The sequence below is a fragment of the Neoarius graeffei genome, chromosome 28, assembly GCF_027579695.1.
Source record: "Neoarius graeffei isolate fNeoGra1 chromosome 28, fNeoGra1.pri, whole genome shotgun sequence".
In the NCBI taxonomy this organism is placed as follows: domain Eukaryota; kingdom Metazoa; phylum Chordata; class Actinopteri; order Siluriformes; family Ariidae; genus Neoarius; species Neoarius graeffei.
This window is the reverse complement of record NC_083596.1, coordinates 9830332-9844741: the sequence shown is the minus strand read 5'-3', so window position 1 is coordinate 9844741 and position 14410 is coordinate 9830332. Positions and strand designations below refer to the sequence as shown.

General features: G+C 42.2%; 1 protein-coding gene across 3 annotated transcripts in view; it reads right to left on the bottom strand.

Moving 5' to 3' along the window:
* Window positions 1–13633, bottom strand: part of kcmf1 (potassium channel modulatory factor 1) — a 49794-nt gene extending 36161 nt beyond the window's left edge. For all 3 annotated transcript variants that reach the window (XR_009651817.1, XR_009651816.1, XM_060912180.1), the window contains exon 1: window positions 13442–13633. Coding sequence is in view for 1 of the 3 variants with exons in the window: in XM_060912180.1 (XP_060768163.1) it covers window positions 13442–13457 (16 nt within the window). In the remaining 2 variants the exon portion in view is untranslated. The remainder of the gene's footprint in view (window positions 1–13441) is intronic.
* Between the last annotated feature and the right edge of the window lie 777 nt (window positions 13634–14410).

The following is a 14410-nucleotide window of genomic DNA, read 5'->3' as shown; positions in this document are numbered from 1 at the left end:
TTACGAGTCCAGCAGAATTTATTTGCTGCAATGAGATAGGCGCCACCCGTGGACTTGCGAAATCGTCGCAAGAGGCAGAAACAGGTATTTCACACGTGCTATTCCCAACCTCAATGAGCCAACACAACTGGGCACATACATACGTCATGAGTGTTACGCAGAGAAAATGAACGCGGATTCTGATTGGATAAAATTAATATCATGGCGGGCTGTTCAAACTGCGGAAATAGTTTGCTCGAGCTACTTTCAAAACACTATAACTTTCCAACCTTAGAACAAAAAACTTTTGCAAGTCTTGAATAAGGTTCGTTAATGTGTGTTTTATTGTTATATTTACTCTATATATTGCCTGCTGTTCCCCTTTAATAAAGGTCAAATAAATAGGCCTATAAAATAAATACATTTTAAAAAACAGTGAAATTATAATAATATGAGCAATAGATCAATAGATCACAGCAGTTGTGCTGTGTCCTGCACGTCATTGCTCTCATCCATGGCCAAAGCAAAAAACTCGAATTCTGACGCTCTCTCATTCAGCTGTTCATACACGTCGTCCCCCAAATCTTCGGTTCGCCTGGTCATAGTAGGTGCGGAGAGACTCACCGCGTTGAGCGCATCCTTCTTGTCGGGACACACCTTCTCGGCCACAGCAAGCATGGATACTTTAACAAAGTCCCCATCAGTAAACAGCTTTCCGTGGGTAGCTAGTAGGTGAGCTACCTTATAGCTAGCTCGGACAGCAGCCTGGTTGATCTGGGTTTGGTGAAGGAATACATTCTGTTGTGCAGCCAGTCCGCGTTTCATCCTCCGAATCCTGTCTTCTCTTGTTTGCCCTCGCAAACTAGCATACTCTTTGTGGCGGGTTTCGTAGTGACGACGCAGATCATATTCTTTGAAAACCGACACACTTTCTTTACATACAAGACAAACTGCACGGTCCTTACACTGAACGAAAAAATAATCGGTGGTCCGCTGTTCTTTAAAAACTCTGCACTCTGTCAGCTTTTCGCTGACCGCTCGCCATTTTGCTGTCCTGAACACTGACAGTTCTCTGCGCGTGCGCTGCCTGTCACTGCTTGATCACGAGCATATGACGAAAATTCGGAAAATATGAATAGTTCATTTTATAACCAAATATTAATTTTAATTGATAAAATCAACAAAATACAAGATGCAGACATGTTATTTGCCAAAAAGCAATTTTAAAAAATAGGCCATGACCACTTTTGGGGATTGCCTCATAGGGCCAGTTCAAGTGGTGGGGGGCAGAGGGGCTGGTCAAAGGGGGGTGGCGGGCCGGAGTCGGCCCGCGGGCCGTAGTTTGATGACCCCTGCTCTGGGGTCTGAGGGTATTTTATGGCACTAAAGATTTTGGTATGCTCTGATTTTGTTGCCAATTTCAACAAATCCAAGCAGAATTTTCAAAGTCATATGACTTTTTTTGTATTCAGCACAAGTTCAGCAACAATAACATCTCTGTAGTATGTATCTATGTATGTATGTCATGATTGTACTTTAAAAAAAGGAACATAAATGAAGATGTTATAAAAAGCAGTTTTAGAACCGTGTTGAAATGTGTAAAAAACCATGACCTTACCCATTGTGACAAACCGTTTTGGTCACTTGAGGTGATTCTGTTCAGTCTTAGGAATGGATCAAGCACAAAAACTTAAATCTGCTCCATTGATCTGGACAATTAACTGGCCATCAAAAAATGTGTCCCCTACTGTTTTGGGATAAAGGGTTGGCAGTGGGACGGGCATTCAATAAGAAGGGTAAAAATTCCCATTCCATTCAATGAGGAGCGAAAAGTCCTCACACTGCCAACTCTTAATCCCATCAGGTAAGGTCATGCTTTTTTTTCTCCACACATTCCAACACTGTTCTAAAACTGCTTTTTACACACACCTTCATTTATCCGGTATTTGACTTTATTTTGGTATTTGACTCTATTCAGTGTGTCTTGAAATTAACTCTTGTACTATCTTACTCAGTTCAGAGCCACAACCCTGTGCAACCCTGTTACACGGTAACTCTGTAATTTTGCTCCCGCTCCAACTTTTACTCTCGAAACTCAAAATAGAGCAAAATTAATTATTTTGAGGAAAATACTTTTAACTCTGGAAAAACTACTCAGTAATTTTTCCAGTGTACGCACTACAGCGCACGCATATCAACTGATTTGCTCATCTGAAATAGAAGAAATATTTACACTTGAGTTGATCTTTGGCTGGATCAAGTAGAAGTTTAAAAAAAAAAAAAAAAAAAAATCGCTCATCAGTGTCACGGTTCTCAAGATTGAATTGAATCATGAACTGAATTGCTGTCCTGAATCATCCGAAACGCATAAAATCCGTGTGCCATCTCGCAACAAGTTTTACCTCCAAAGAGCCTCAACTATGTCTAACAGATTTTATCCTGTTTACGGTGGGCGTTCCCACTGCGAAAGAGAAACCAATCACAACCGAACGAGTGAAAGTGATTATCATGCCGTTACCATGTGAACGGTCTTTTATGAACGTGTAAGTGCACGCTCAGTGCTCCGACTCCAGTGTGACTGAGGAAGGTGACAAGTTTTATGTTTCATCTAATTTAGGTAATTTTAAAAAAATAATAAACATTTGGCAGTGGACACATAGGAAAGTGTAAAGTTTGTCAATATGTTTATATGATAAACTCAAAAGACATTTCTCTCAATACATGACCTACTCATTCTTCGCCAGCAAAGCTCTTGACCCCAAAGGGTTAAAGCAGATAAAAATAAATAAATAAAAATAATAATAATAATAATAATAATAATTCAACATGGTAGATTTGAAAGAACTGTGATTGTCTGTTCATATTCAGTTCATCAGAATGGGCGTTTCAAATTCTTGCAGGGTTCCTGCTGTCGCTCATCATTGATGAACATAATCCATCAGTGACGAAGAGAAAATTACTAGCAGTCAACACAGGCAACAAATGTATTTATCATCTTCATCATAAGTCATTTTTTGTAGAAATCCCTCGACAGGCCCCTCCGTTTGCTGAAATCCAACCCCCGTGAAGAGACGGCGGGAAGCCAGAGTGTAAACAATGAGCACGTACTTGTGACCAATAAAGATCGACTACACATAATTCTAATTATCTCTGCGTGAACCAAACAATGGCGCAGTCTGAACTGAGGAAGTTTTTTGGGCAAACTTCTTCAAACACCGAAGATGATTTAAGGGCTGAAACACCCACCGAAAAGCCCCTATCATTTCCAAGCACATCAGACAGTGTCAGTAATACAGGGATTGGTTTTAAACAAACGAACAACAAAAAAAAAACCTAAGTGAAAGTGTTGTCAGCCAGCAAGCAACTGAAGGGAGTTATGTTTCAGGTGGTGTGTTGAGTCCCCGCGGTGAACGCATGATGAAAAACGCGGCGTCATTCCGTGTTCGGTTTGTAAATCGACAGGAAATTCGAATTCCTTCACTGTTGTTAGTTGTTCCCAGACTCTCTCGACTCTGTTCAATTGTAAATCAAGTTTTGTGTTGAAGGCTAAACGGAGTCCGAACACCTCTTTTGAATAATTCCATACTCAAATAACCTTCAGTAAGCTCAAACTAAAGAGGTTTATTTTAGCTGGATGGTGCGCAGGGCACCCAATATCAAGTCTCTCTTAGAGGCTGGAATGGAGCTCAAATTTTATATGTAATTGAGATGCCTAAGTGGATCTGTACAAATATTTGAACTGTGCCAATTTGGTTGGTATAAACCTGTATTAAGTCCACATTGATATGCCATTAGCGGGGGGGGGGGGGGGGGGGGGGGGGGCAACAGACTATGAGAAGAATACTTCTTTGACTTGATTTTTCAAGGAAAAAAGTGGAGAACATTTTTCAGAACCCAGCAGGAATGCTGTTCTTGTAGTTCAAACAGTGAAAGATTTCTGGTAGGTTGTGGTTTTATACATACGGACATTGTACTTAACGACATTACTGCTCGAGAATCCGTTGATCTCGAGCAGCGAGGAACAGGTTGCACTGAAGGAGGCACGTTTACTCGACCAGGAGACATTTTAAAAAAAAAAAGAAAAGAACTGGTTCCTTTTGTTACTCGTTTCTGAACTGAACTAAACACCAACAAACACCCTCCCATTACATTACAAACAAGGGGCCAAAACCAAAACACACAACAGATTGACTTGATGTTCCACCTTAAAGGTCATAGGCAACAGTTGGAGGTGAAACGTAGAATATCAACTTTGTGTAGAAGAACGACCCAAAAAGCGAATTCAATCTTCCTAGTGTCTAATTTGCACCCTAAAATTGAATAAAACGGTTAAAATATACTGTTTTGCCAAATTTCCGAAGGTTTGTTTACATCTCACTTACGCGCACTTTCACCGCCAGGGGACCGTCGTCGTGACATCATTCAAGCCAAACAGACTGGGAGCAGCTCTGTGTTTACTTGCGAACCGAGCACACGTGTACGGACTTTGGTCGTGAGAGGTTGCGTAAAATGTCTGAAAGCGATAGCGATTTTGAAGCAGGAACTCTCCAAATTAAATAAACATCGAGAGGTGAAACCATATATGTATGAACCTATGGCCGTTGCGAAGCAATCGGTGAATGTGGCTCACCGGTTTGACCATCTGGCCTAGGAATTGGACAGCGACTCGGCCGACTCTGATCGCGGTGACCCCGGACCTCAAGACTCGCGCCCAAACGATTCATCCTGGTAGTTATGATAAATTCTTACTTTCTTCGTAATACTAAATAAGAGCCCTTTTGAAGAATAATTAAACCGCCCTCCCTAGTGGATATCGGTAACGATTACTTGACAGTGCACCGGTCGGCCACATTAGCCTGCCATCAGCGGCATTATACTATTTATAGCCGACTCTAAGCGAGGAAATATCCCTTTGTCTCATTTCCACAATGATTGTACAGGATCCCTCAGGATTCTTGACTTGTCAATTGCAAGCAAAAGTAAAAATGTTTACCTCCAGTCTTCTTTTTGCTTGAGCGTTGCTGCTCCGTTTCTTCTTTGACTACGTGATTTTGTTTCACGCGCACAATCCACTCTCTCCGCCTCGTCTCCTCTTCCGGAAAAAAACAACCCTCTGGCTTCACGCGCACAATCCACTCTCTCTGCCTCGTCTCCTCTTTCGGAAAAAGCCAACCCACTCACGCCGCCTCTTCTCCTTTTTCGGAAAAAGCCAACCCTCTCGCTCCACCTCTCCTCTTTCGGAAAAAGCCAACCCACTCGCTCCGCCTCTTCTTTTTCAGAAAAAGCCAACCCACTCGCTCCGCCTCTTCTTTTTCAGAAAAAGCCAACCCACTCACGCTGCCTCTCCTCTTTCGGAAAAAGCCAACCCACTCGCTCCACCTCTTCTTTTTCAGAAAAAGCCAACCTACTCACTCCGCCTCTTCTTTTTCAGAAAAAGCCAATCCTCTCGCTCCGGAAAAAGCCAATCCACTCTCCCTGGCTCTTCTCCTCTCTCGGAAAAAGGTAAAAACTTCTTCCTGAACTGGTCTCGTTGTTACAGTTCACTGCACAACAATAAGGCATGGTTTTTCTTTGGAAATTCCTGAACGCACGTCTGCACTCAAGCCGAACGGCAATACAAGTAAACAGAAGTGGATTAATCTCGAGTGGCTTGTTCGTCTTGAATGACGTCATGCGCCGAGTGGTCATAAAAAAAAAAAAAATAATAATAATAATAATCACAGAACAGAAACTCGCCGCGATCCACACTAACTTATTTTAATTATTACTTAATACTTCTTGGGACCAGAAGAAAATTACAGAAGGTTTTTTTAAACATGTAAAGTTTCAAATGTGCATAAATTGAAAACCGTTGCCTATGACCTTTAAATCCACAACCCTTTTAACCCCCGCGTCCATAGATCCTGCCAACTCAAATAGTTTTTTTTTTTTCCCCTCCTCCTTCCACCAACACCAGGCCAACAGTTTCTTGTATTTATTGCCGTTATACTCTCAATTTTCATTGGCTGTTAGCGGACATGGTCCATATTGGAGTCCTGAAGCAGCCTTTGCTCTTGGATTACATCTAGAATCCAGAGGACAATCCTTAAAATATCTAATACTGACCTGAAAGTCAAGAACAGAAATTCTCTAAAAATAATCCAGTCTTGGATGAAACAGAAGAGAAACCATCCAGCTATGAATTGTATTGCACTTTAATCACGGTCCAAGACGCGTCATGGAAACCTGGCTGAAAACGTAACTAAATAAAGTGTTTTGAACACTGGGGAAACGTTACGTGTGGAACAATGGCACTGCTCAAAAAAAAAAAAAAACTTGTCCCGATATGCAATTGTGAACGTTCCCTATAAACAGAAGTGATAAGTGATGCAGGGCTGGAAATTGGTGTGGAACGTGTACATTCCAGGACAGTGATGCTTGTGCATTAGTGTGCTATGGAAGGAAAATCAGAAGGGCGACTGTTATTCAGGTGAAACAGAACATCAGTGCAGGATGTAATAAGAGCCACAACTACACAGAGAGGAATAAGATGGTACGGTTGCAGTTAATGGACCCTCGCACAGATTTGAGAGTGTACAAACCACAGGCCGCAGTCTACAGTGATCTGGTCAGATGTGTCATTCCTCAGCATGTTCTTGACAAGTGTGTCTTTGGCGTCCACCTGACCCAGTTCCTCCTACCTCGGCAGAGTTCAAGCAAAAGTCCTATTGTGGAGACAACTGTGTTTTTTTTTAGTCTTGATAATTGTGTTTGTTGTTGTACAGCAGCTCATGGCTTGGGTTGTCAAGCCATGAGATGCTTGACAACCCAAGCCATGAGATGCTGTACAACAACAAACACACTTATCAAGCCTAAAAAAAAACCCCACTGCAACCATACCAACCTGATCCAAGCAGTTGGATCAGGTCCAGGTCCAGCTCCGGCTCATTTGGTTCTTCAGAAAAGACACGCTCTCGGCTTGTCTGTGTAAAGAGACGCGTCACTGCAAATCAATCCAAAGTTACTCTGACTCATCACTTTATGCTACGATGCAAGACTTTGATCCTTATGAGGAAGCCATGGCCTAATGGTGAGAGAAGCAGCTTAGGGACTAAAAGGCTGTTGGTTCGATTCCCTGGACCAGCAGGAATGGCTGAAGTGCACTTGAGCAAGGCACCTAACTCAAACTGCTCCCCAGTTCAACTGTTCTGGATATGTTGCTCTGGATAATGGCCTCTGCATGCTCTTGCGACAAGGCTTTCGCAGATAGCTTTTCGCAGACAGTTGTAATTTATCGTTGAGCGGGGAGTAATAGGCATGCGCGATGTTATTCACCGCCACAACGCAAGGGGGCGCGAAGTCGCTAGGAGTAGTTGGTGGGTGTGGTTAGTGGAGTGTTTATCCTCCGGTTACTTATAATGACTAGAACTGGAGTCGTATAGATGTCCGTACTTCCTCACTTCCTCGATCAACCGCTCTTCGTGCTGCTCCATCTTCGCTCGTGTTTTTAAAAATGGCAGTCGTGAAAACAAAAACCGGGAAAGTAGGGAAGCGGAAGTGCGTGTACAGCGGATGTAGAGTGGACCAATCAGAGCCCTCTTGTCTGCGAGGCTTCTGCGGTGGTCACAATTTTTGGGAGGTGCGCGCAGAGCGTCTGCGAAGGTGGGGGGGCTACGCAGACGCTATCTGCGATGCCGTCTCCGAAGACTGGGTTGTCAGCATAAATTGGCCGTAAGAGCACCTGCTAAATGATGGGCGCGGTCTCTTCCAGGATGGCTCCGCCCCATCCACAGGCTCATTGAATTGTTTGATGATGAAAAACGAGCTAAACTGTACGCTATGGCCTTCACAGTTGCCAGATCTCAGCCCAAGAACAACACCTGAGGTATACTTTGGCATGATCTGCTGAAAGCCGAACGGTGTTCATTGCGCAGAGATGTGTAAAACATGCGCCAAAAGACAGCAAAGCTATTCTGCAAAAGCTATTCACTGTAGCCTAACGCCACGTTGGTTTTTCCTCTAATTTGTCAACCGTCAACATCGGGGAGACATTTAAATCCCATCTTCACTGTCTTTGAACGATCATTACTGAAAATTTTCCTGAAATTCTCTCTCTCTCGACACCTGCCTCTTGGATATGTCCACAAAGTCCTTTAAAAAAAAAAAGTTACTGTATTATCACCAGGTTTTATAACAGGGAAACAGACACAATACAAAAGCAAATATTCATTACATCTAGTGGACCATTAACAACTACTAAAAGATAAAGACTCTGGTTTATCAGACCTCCAGGACTCCACACTATCCCACAATTATGAACAGTTCAGTCAGAAGAGTAGTGGTAACTGCGTAACATCTGGATAAATATATACTACTGCCTACAACGTACTATGACGCCATTTCCATACTTCCATTGAGAGAGTGTACAGTTGTTTATGACACGCACTTTCTGTCACATGAATCTCTCATCAGCTGCCATGTGACATCTGATTCCAAATACTTTAAATCACTGACTGTTTACACCATTTTTTTATCCACTTGGAGGAGGAGGCTGGTGGGAACTGAACAAAAGTAGTTAAAAAAAAAAAAACACACACATTCCATCACTGTTCAGTTTATCCACACGCAGCATAAGAACTAGTTTAGTACAACCAAGAAAAAGGATGCTTTCTGGAAACCAATCTAACTACGATAGCAGAGACGCAACTCAATACGACACAGTTATTTAAATTTAAAAAAAAAAAAAAAAAAAAAAGAGGAAAACATACAGTAAGCAATAGAGCAAATTTTATTTTATATATACACTACAAATAATCTGATTGTGTTTACATGCCCTTCATTAATCTGGTTTTGTCCATACAGTGGAGTGCTGAGATCATACGGATTGCTATTACACGAAAACCGTTGTAACACAGTCAGCTTATGGCTCCCAAAATTTAAATTTAACTTTATGCCGCTGCATTCGAGAACTCAACAGTCTCGGACTCGGAAGAAGAGTTACCTGAAAATACTTTAAGACGGTTTGAATGCAACGATGCTTACATCTACAAAACAGGTTTCATTTCATCCGACGACAGACTCACTCACATAAGATTTCAACAAACGAAAGTTCCAGACTTCTTCAGGAAAACCAAGGACTAAAACATGCTGTGTTATGCACTATGCCTGAACTGTGTTTGCTGCATGATAATCACCGTTCTATTCTTTTTACTCTTCTCATTTACTTGTTATTACATGCAGTTAATTATTACACGATTGTCCATATTCTTCTCACGGCTATTGTAATTTTATAATAACTTGTAATTAACTCAGCGGTGCTACGACGCTAGACAGAATTATGCTTACGATTGTTCGGAGCAGGCCGAAACTTGCATTTTTAATCCCTTGCAATGCAAATACAGGATGTCGCTAGAGAAAAAAGTTTTGTAAAGAATAAGTTTTTTTATACATGCAAATAAAATGTATTTAAATAACATACATAAGCATCCACTGCTCAAATCCCTGACAGGTGCAGGTCATCGGTCTTTGAGGTGCGCGCTGCTCAGGTGTGAGTGAGAGTTCGAAGCGCATGAATGTGACGGATAAAAATATTTTTGCATATTATTTGATACGCTGACAGTCAACGATTCATTTTAAGTGAGTTATCAGCATGGGAAAAAAAACAATCATAATCTGTGCAATTTCTTCAGGGGACTGGTTTAATCTTTAAAAAAAAAATAATAATAAAACCACCCTCATACGACTCGAGCCGTGCCAAATTTCCAACACCATTATAACACAGACGGATTCTTTGGATCTCAACCACTGTTATAACGGTGTTCCAGGGTAATCTGATTAACGCGTTTACACGCACTTCAATAATCTGATAATAGGGAAAAATCCCAGTCTATACAAGTAACTTTATCTACAAACATTTGATGAAGTCTTAAAATTCATTTTGTCAATTAGTTAAACTACTCCAAGTCATTAAACTACTGATCATCTTTTATTGTGTAACGCTCTTAACCTACACAAATTTTATATATTACACACACACACACACACACACACGCGTGTGCATATATGATGCTGATTTTTTTGGTGATTTGTCCAATTGCTAATCATCATTACGCACAATACAATACGCCACCAAACTGTATTTTAAAATAGACGTAGATCAGATTTTCCAGTTCAGTGTAGACATTATAAAAATTTACAGTATACATGCGTTTAAATCACTACAGGTGTGTCCACAAGATTTCTTAAGATGTATATGATTATTCAAGCGATGTAATCAGGTTACTGCCGTGCATGCAAACTTAGTCAAAGGAAACTTTAAAACGATAAACCCAAGCCCAAAAAGGTGACTGACTGTCTTCTATCCAGTTCAGTTCGCATGGATGGGATAAAAAGCTTATTTCAAATGCACAGTATACATGCTTAATGTACCTGTACGTCTATCAGATTTCTTGAAATGAAGCAGATTGGGACCCTAATCCAATTCAAGATGCAAGATAACTAGCTTTGGTGCCTATTCCACCTGCCAAAACGAGAGGAGCGTGGAAGGAAGTTCGAACCAAGGACCGGTGGGACGAAGTTGTCCGACATGAATTTACAGACGTTGAACTTCAAAATGACAGGTTTTATTACCACACGCCGTCACGACTGAACACGTGCACGAGGCGATCCAACAGAGCATTTACATCGCTAATCAAACGGATTATCAGAGGTAATCGCTTTCAAGCCTCTTTCGAGCGCTAATCTCAATCGAAATATATTTCGTTCCGATCGAACTTGAACCCGATCATATAAACATAGCTAATATGTTGTTTCGACTTCCACCTGAATAATCCGAATTGTCCAAATCAGATCAGCGTGATTAGTCCGAGTATGCACAGGTGTCTATTGGATTTCTAGAAACAAGATCAGATTATGACCCAAATCCGATTTATTATATCGTTCCTTGATTGTAACTCCTTGAATAATCCGAATGATACAAATCTATGGAATCAATTTTGTGCCAAAATGTTTATACAATACTTTTGAAATATCAAACAAAAACGACAAATCAAAATACAAAAAGTCAATTTTTTTAGACTGGCAAACAAATTGTGTGTGTAACCGTGCAAAATATCAGTCCATTACTCTTCAGAAACCTTTTATTTTTGTTCCGCGTCTTTCTCAGTTTTGTTTGACGCAATTTATTTTGGTTGCGATTCCAGCTTTCTCGTTTGCGCTCCCTGACTTTTTGCTTGCAGTTTTGGCACAAACTTGACGTGTGGGTGGGCTGTCCAGGAATGCATTCCCATTGGCTAACTTGTGTTTGACTGACAGCTACGCTCAGCCATTCCCTACTCGGATTCTGGCGGACTGTTTGACGAGTGACCGATCCATTGACGGTACACAAGGATCGAGTGGACTTCAGTGGCGACTATGATATTGAATTTACACTTTGTTGAATTAATTCAATATCATAGTCGCCACTGAAGTCCACTCGATCCTTGTTTACCGTCAATGGATCGGTCACTCGTCAAACAGTGGCCGCAACTAGTCTGGTTAACACCAGACCATATCACAAGTGAAATATGGTCTGGAATCCGCCTATTGAATTTCTCGTAGGGGAGGTGTGGTTTACGATTGTCAACGGCCGTTTATTGGCCGTTGCGAATGTCTATCATTTGGCGTATACGTAGCCCACGGCCAATCATGGCAGTTGTACCCGGTGACGTAGTTAGAGCGACGAAGAGGCGAAGGAAAGAGAAAGAGAAGGCACAGGAAAACAATGGCACTGAACGATTACTGCCGTTTGTGCAAGACAAATATGGGAGAAGCTGGTTTGGTTCGTATCGCTCGCCGCCATGTTAAACGTGATCCATAAACAGTCCCAAATAAACTACAAGCTTCCGTTTGTCGAGTAGTACGCGTCACCGTCTTTCCACCCCTCCCCACTCTCTGATTGGCTCCCTAACTCAGGCGAGCCTTTAGACCATAGTTTCCATGCTGTCTTTTCAGATCGGAACGATTGTGCAAAGCAGCATGGGATTTCCCAGGCTAGGCCGCAACAGCTTCCGGGGGAATGGCTGAGCGTAGCTGTCAGTCAAACACAAGTTACCCAATGGGAATGCATTCCTGGACAGCCCACCCACACGTCAAGTTTGTGCCAAAACTGCAAGCAAAAAGTCAGGGAGCGCAAACGACAAAGCTGGACTCGCAACCAAAATAAATTACGTCAAACAAAACTGAGAAAGACGCGGAACAAAAATAAAAGGTTTCTGAAGAGTAACAGACTGATATTTTGCACGATTACACGAATAATTTGTTTGCCAGTCTTAAAAAATGTGACTTTTTTGTTTGATATTTCAAAAGTATCGTATGAACATTTTGGCACAAAATCGATTCCATACAAATCAGATTATTGGTGCACATGTAAACGCGGTCAAAGGAGATTTTGAGTAAAATGACCAATAAAACAAAACTGCTTAATGTGAAAGATTAAATGAAAAGTTAATTTTGAAGAAATTACTTCACGTTTCCTTTCAGACTGCATTTCTGGTTGTGTTAGGACTTGTAACAGTCAGTCAGTTTGCTAGTCTGAATAGTAAAAGCCCAGTACTAGGTAAGCTAGTCAGACAGGTAAAGTTAGCTAGATTAGCATGTCTCCCTGACTAGAGTAAAGAAGATGATACACCTTGACGGTCACACAACTAATATAAAATGAATAACCAATTTACGTTTCTGGTAACAAATGACACGTTTTAAAGGAATTTTACTCGACGTGTTTATAGCTAATGCTATAAACGTGCATTAGTCGTCTTGCTAACACACCAGGTGTAGCCTAATGCTAATTCCAGACGTGCAAGTCATTCACTTTTACAACAGATTAGCGTGACTGAAAGCTAAAGCGAGCTAACCTGAGCTACACGAGCAGCAAAGGGCGGCCCAGGTTCATCTGACTTGACCGCCACATACCGGCGACTAGCCCGGCTCAACTTAGCTAGCGTGGCTAAGATTTGCTGGATCATCCTGCTTTAGTAGCCTCGCTTTATTTCAAAAGGAAAAAAGGAAGACATTTTGATTTGAATTAGCGCTTCTTCCAAAGCAGGGCACTGACATGATGACACTGCGGTCACCTCTGAAGCCTGAAGAGACTAAAACATTTCCCTCCGCTCTCCGGTTCGCCCTCTACACCACCAGGCCACAAGCTAAGCTAAGCTAAGCTAAACTAGCAGAAGTTAGCATGCTAAATAAGGTCCTTAGGGCAAGACTGACTAGCATTAGCGTTTGCCCGAATTGTGAATTTTCTCCACAACGGGTTTATAAGAGCCAACAATGAAGGGTAGGTTATAAAGAAAGGTAGGAAGTGAATTAAAAAAAGGTTGCAAAATTCATGGCGGCGGCCATCATGAGCCTTTCCCAATGCATTTCAATACAAAACATGGCAACCCGCGGCTGCTAAAAATTCTTTTTACGCAGCAATCGACTAATTTTTTTCCCCCCAACTTACCTTCATGTCGGGACATCCTACAGACAATAACACAGCCCCCCACCTCGGGCTCCCGGACACGTATTTACAAGGAAAGATGCCGCTTAAAAAAAACCAAATAAAAGTGGTGGAAACGCGGTCTCTTTCCTATTTTCTCTTGAAGATGGATCCGCGGCTTCCACTTCTTCCTTCCCCCTCCCCGCCTGTCATGAGCCGCCGCCGCCGCCACTGACGGAACGCTTACACTCTGAGGCCTGCAGGGGGCACCAAAGGCAACACGCAACTTTCTTCTTCGTGAGCGGTGATTAAACGGCGGCAAACTTTAATCAAGACTGAACACGGATACATTATGCTTGAAGGCTGAAAGTTTGTGTCCACCTACACCTGATTATCACACCATTTGTGCTTTTGAACATCCAATTCCAGGTTTTGCTCTTGTAAGAACGTGCAGTCTTCTGGGAAAAGGCTTTCTGTTGGATTTTGGGATGGCACTGTTGCCTCACAGCAAGAAGGTTCCAGGTTTGAACCTCATGGCCGATGGGGGCCTTTCTGTTCCTCCTGTGTCTGCACGGGTTTCTTCCGGGTGCTCCGGTTTCCCCCAAAGTCTAAAGACATGCAGTTAAGGCCAATTTATGCTGACAACCCAGTCCTCGCAGACAGTGTCTGCGTAGCCCCCCCACCCACCCACCTTCGCAGACGCTCTGCGCGCACCTCCCAAAAATTGTGACCACCGCAGAAGCCTCGCAGACAAGAGGGCTCTGATTGGTCCACTCTACCCGCTGTACACGCGCTTCCGCTTCCCTACTTTCCCGGTTTGTTTTGTTTTCACGACCGGCATTTTTAAAAACACGAGCGAAGATGGAGCAGCATGAAGAGCGGTTGATTGAGGAAGTGAGGAAGTACGTACATCTATACGACTCCAGTTTAGTCATTATAAAAAAAAAGTTCTAGTCATTATAAGTAACCGGAGGATAAACACTCCGCTAACCA